We start from the raw sequence: 5,877 nt of genomic DNA, 5'->3' as shown, positions 1-5,877 counted from the left end.
TCGTATAACTCGTACAGCTCATCGTTCCATCGTCTGCGGTATTCGCCGTTGCCAATGTTCTGAGGACCATAAATCTTGCGCAAAATTTTCCTCTCGAAAACTCCTAGTGTCGTCTCATCTGATGTTGACATCGTCCAAGCTTCTGCACCGTAAAGCAGGACGGGAATGATAAGCGACTTGTAGAGCTTGATTTTGGTTCGTCGAGAGAGGACTTTACTGTTCAATTGCCTACTCAGTCCAAAGTAGCACCTGTTGGCAAGAGTTATTCTGCGCTGGATTTCGAGGCTGACATTGTTCGTGTTGTTGATGCTGGTTCCCAGGTATACGAAATTATCTACGACCTCGAAGTTATGACTGTCAACAGTGACGTGGGAGCCAAGACGCGAATGCGCCGACTGTTTGTTTGATGACAGGAGATATTTCGTCTTGTCCTCATTCACCTCCAGACCCATTCGCTTCGCCTCCTTATCCAAATAAAATACGGAGGTAGTCAAAATTATTTACATATCGAAAGTTTTTTTACAAGTTTCACGCTGGGTAACAAAATGCTATGTTGTTGTAAACCTTGATCTATTCTTGAGCGAATGAAGACAGTTTGGCAAGAATAGCTAGAAATATGACGGAGAAATAAGCAAATGAACTGAAGACTCGCAATAGTCAAAAGAATTTATACACATTTTTTTTGCGTCAAAAGTATTTACACACAACATAAACTCTATTACCCTGTTCTTCTTTAATGATAACTTTACAATTTTAATGTTCAGTATAAGTTCCTATTCTAAGGCTATAAATTCATAATTGGTTACATTAGCATTGGCATCAATGACAGCCTGCTTTATGGTCCGAATTGATTCAAGCAAATTGTGCGCTAAGTTAACATTTAATTTAGACAAAATGTCGGTAATTTCGGCGTTTTCGGTTATTATATCAATTGTCCTCGGATATTTAACGAAACCACAAACATGTTCAATAAAGTTTAGGTCGGTACTCTGCGGAGGTCAACTTGATTTGCTTCATTTAAAACTTTTGTAGGTAAAGATCATTCATAAAATGGAACATTGTCCTATTGTGAAATGTAATAAATAGTTCGAAAAGGCCGATTAATTACTACAAGAGCGTAGTCATGTGAATTCTGATATATCCGGATGATTTAGGATCCCTAAATTAATACCAAATCTCCAAAACTTAAGTAAAGAAAACTTCCCAAAAATAGTATAAACATACGATGTTAAGTTAATGTAACACTCTTGTGTAGCAATAATAATCATACCATAACATTAGGAGAAAATGTATATAAAACGATAAAAGAAACAAAACTCATTAATGAAACACAAAATAATAGAACAGAATTGAATAACTGTATTAAAAACGAGAATGAGCTAAGAGAAGACATTGATAACAATACAATAAATGAAGACCTTAGATGGCTAATGGCTATTGGAAGTGATACTGATAAGATACCTAAGCTAAATGTTGATAAAACTATGTGTGCATATAACCGCAAAAAGTTAACTGAAATGTTTACCAAATTATACGTAGAAGCCAAATTTCCCGATGAAGGTCAAGTGCGAGATGAAGTTAGTATTAGAAAACGCGAAACCTTTTCATTGCCCTCCACGTAGATTGTCTTATTCAGAAAAAGAAGAGTTACAAAAATTGTACTGGTGGGCAAAAAAACGGGAGATCTTAGAATGTGTGTTGACTATAGAACTTTGAACAAAAATACTGCGAAAGATAGTTATCCGATTCCTCTTATTGAAGATTTGTTAGATAGACTAGCAAAGAAGAAAATACTCACTAAACTAGATTTAAAAAATGGTTTTTTCCATGTATACATGCACAAAGATTCCGAAGAGTATACGTCTTTTATTACACCACTTGGACAATATGAGTTCACGAGAATGCCCTTTGGACTTAAAAATGCACCATCAACTTTTCAAAGGTTCATTCATAATATATTTTCAGAAATGATAAGAGCAGAAAAAGTAATAGTATATTTGGATGATGTAATGATAGCAACAGAAAATATGAGGGAACATTTCGAAATTTTAAAAAATGTTTTAGAAAAGATTGTTAAAAATAAACTAGAGTTAAGGTTAGATAAATGTGAATTTTTATAATATACTTAGGATATACGATAACAGGGGACGGGGTAAAAGCCAATGAAAAAGGTTTAGAAGCCATAAACCTTCCGGTACCCAAAAATGTACATGAAGTTCAAAGTTTCATAGGATTATGTTCATATTTTAGAAGATTTGTAAAAAATTTTTTCTGACAAAACCGTTGTATGAAATTACAAAGAAGAACAAAAAATTTATGTTTGGAAACACAGAACTAGAGTGCTTTGAACTTATGAAATCAAAATTACTGAATGCTCCTGTACTAGGATTTTATGATCCAAAAGGTTAAACAGAATTACATTGCGATGCTAGTTCAATAGATCTATTTTATTGCAAAGGAAAGCAGATGGGATGGGTGCATTTCCTGTTTATTTCTATTTTTCTAAAAGAACTACGGACGCAGAATCAAAGTATCATAGTTTCGAATTAGAAGTACTCGCTATAGTTACCGCTTTGCAACGTTTCCGTCTATATCTTCAAGGCAAATCATTCAAAATTATTACAGACTGTAATTCACTTACTCTTACTTTAAATAAAAAAGAGTTGAACCCTCGAATAGCACGATGGGCGTATACTCTGGAACACTGAGGTGATAAACGTATGCAACACGTGGATGCATTAAGCCGTTGTACCAACAAAATGGTATTGGAAACAAATACCTTTGAAGAAAATTTTGTAATTTGTCAAGGGAGAGAGAAATCTTAAAAAAGCTTAGAAATTTGTTACAGAAAAAAGAACACAATTTATACGAAATGCGAAACGGTATTTTATACAGAAAACACAGCAACGGTAACCTTATGTTTATTGTTCCACAAGAGATTAAAAGTCACATCATACATAAATATCACGACGAGTTTGGACATGTAAGTATAGACAAAGTAATAGAATTGATTTCAAAAAGTTATTGGTTTTCAAAAATGAGAGAAAAAATTTACATACACATAAAAAACTGTTTAAAATGCATCGCATTTTCTTCAAAGGCTGGACGGAAAGATTTGAAATTATACATATCGATCATTTTGGACCTTTAGATAACACTTCAAAAACTAAACGACACATATTAGTTATAATTGACGCGTTTACGAAATTTGTTAGGTTATATCCTACTAAAACTACTAATAGTAATGCTACCATGCTTTGAAAGACTACTTTAGAGCATACAGTTACCCAAAATGTCTGATTAAGGAAGTTGTTTTACATCTGAAAAATTTAAAACCTTTTTAAAAAACAAAAATGGGCGTCACATAAAAATAGCTACAGGTTCTCTTCAAGCAAATGGTCAAGTCGAAAGGGTAAATAGAAGTTTAGGAACGATGATTTGAAAATTGGTTGGAAAAGTTGAGCACGCTTTAAATAATACAGTACACAGGTCAATAGGAGAACATCCTAGTGTAATGTTGTTCGGTATAAACCAAAGATGCGATCTTACTGACTACTTAAAAGATCAATTAACAAAAATAAAATATTCTTTAGGAAGTAATACGAGGGCTGCTATATATATTTCTGGCCTAATAATGGAAATAGGAATATTTATCAACGAAAATGGTTTTATTGTTTTTGAAAATATTCTCCATCAAGATTTATACACTTTTGCATGCGCTCAAACCAATTTTCGAAGCACTTTTTTTGAGCGATTGTCAAATTGTGCGGGATCCAACGAGAACAAACCTTTTTTACAGCCAGGTGTTCATGCAATATCGAATGTATGCTGGTTGGAGAAATGCATGGGCATGCCTCTATCTGAAGGTATGTTACATGACGGTCTTGCATTATCAGTTCACGCACGGCATCGATGTTTTCTGGCACAACGGCTGTTTTTGGACGACCTTCACGGAATTCGTCTTTGAGCGAGCGTTGGCCACGATTGAATTCGTTGTACCAGTTTTTCACAGTGCTATAGGATGGTGCTTCATAGCCATACAAAGATTTTAGTTCATCGATGCACTCTTGTCGCGATAATCCACGTCGAAAGTTGTGAAAAATGATCGCACGAAAATGTTCACGAGTTAATTCCATTTTTTGGCCGAGATGAATTTTTTAATTCCCTGTAAATAAAACAATTCACGATTAAATGACAAAACGTTCTGAGTGAAGTTATGATAAAAAATGTCAAACTTTCCAATGGAAATGTCAGATTGCACCTAAAATATATATAGCAGCCCTCGTAGTTTAAAAGATATCAGAACAAAAGCAGTTCAAAATCAAGAACAGTTACAAAATTATAATAAAATTTATGTAGATAAAAAGAGAAAAGAACCAAATAAGTACGCCAGTGGAGACTATGTAGTTGAAAAAAATTCCGACTCCCATATTAGTGGACCCCAAAAACCGTTTCCAAACAAGTAAAGAAAGGCTAAGAACATTTTATACTCTCGCAATTTATTGCTATATCTTTATTAAGAAAACAAACTATTCGCATATTAACCGATTTATAAGCTATTAAGCTCATAGTATTTTTGAAAATCCTATAATTAGGTATTCTCATGTATTCATATATAAAGGAAGTTATGACCCGATTTTAAGCTTTTCTGGTATAGAGACACACTATTAGAAGAAAAATATTTCCTTTGAATTAAATTGTGATACCTTAGAGATTTACCGAAATTTTCGGTGAAAAGTTACCTTGGGGCACTAAGTTCTTCATATTCGATATCCGGGGCATTGAAAAGTTATAGTCCAATTTCGGCAATTTTTTCACAAGTGATGCCACAGATCATATACAGTATTTGTGTAAAGTTTTATTTCGCTATCTTCATTGGTTCCTTATGTACATATTATAAAGTGAAGGAATAAGATGGAATTCAAAATTGAGTTATATGGGAAGTTGTCGTGGTTGTGAACCGATTTCGTCCATTTTCCACACGTGTCATCAGGGTGTCAAGAAAATATTATATACCGATTTTCGTTCGAATCGGTCAAGTAGTTCCAGAGATATGGTTTTTGACCCATAAGTGGCCGATGCCACGCCCATTTTGTAAAAAAAATGCAGCTTCCTTCTGCTATTATTTATGTGAAATTTAGTGTTTCTGACGTTTTTCGTCCCATATCAAGACCCATATCAAAGCTTTACACAATGATCGTTAGATATTTAAAGATGTTGAGGGATTTTAACAGTCACGTTTACCATACACCGGAGTTTAAGCCTTGGTTAAACGGGGGCAAGACACCAAGTAAAAGCGAATAAGATCAGATGATCAGGACGGCCGATCTATAAGCCGAAGAGACCACTATACTTTGTACCACGATAATATAATTATGTATTTTGCTTCTGTATTTTATTTGAACTGTAATAATTGATGAATAAGGCAAGTATATAAAAGTATGTGTACAAGCGTATGTATTTGAAATCCTGATTTATAAAGCCGAAGAGATCACTACATAATTTTTTTGCCCACTGCAGGCCTTATGATGCAATTTAAGACAAATGTTAGGCTATCGCTCTTTTGATTTCGGAAATACTGACCAATTTTTGCCAAACGTCATCTATGTATGTATGTTAACTTTTTTCTTGTCCTGAGCAGTGTAGCATCACTGACTGTTCATGCAATATGATGCGATGCTGCTGCAATATTAACAGGACTAATTGTGGGATTTTGTATGACAGTTCCTACTAATCTTAGGCATTCTCTTTGAGTTATCTCAGGTTTCTGTCCAGTTCCCTTTGAAGAATCCTTGCAATTGTTCGTCTCCTTCTTTTTAATAACATTATAAACAGTATTCCATCAAATTCTATAAATTTTAACTAACTCCGAAACCG

At 34.1% G+C, this 5,877-nt stretch overlaps 1 protein-coding gene across 1 annotated transcript; it reads left to right on the top strand.

Moving 5' to 3' along the window:
- Positions 1-1,887: 1,887 nt before the first annotated feature.
- On the top strand, positions 1,888-5,261 carry LOC128923479 (uncharacterized). The gene is given in 3 exon segments (XM_054235742.1): positions 1,888-1,942; positions 3,459-3,539; positions 5,185-5,261. Coding segments are annotated over 3 exon segments (213 nt in total).
- Positions 5,262-5,877: the final 616 nt, after the last annotated feature.

The sequence above is a fragment of the Zeugodacus cucurbitae genome, chromosome Y (genome assembly GCF_028554725.1).
Source record: "Zeugodacus cucurbitae isolate PBARC_wt_2022May chromosome Y, idZeuCucr1.2, whole genome shotgun sequence".
NCBI lineage: Eukaryota > Metazoa > Arthropoda > Insecta > Diptera > Tephritidae > Zeugodacus > Zeugodacus cucurbitae.
This window is presented reverse-complemented; position numbering and strand designations above follow the sequence as displayed.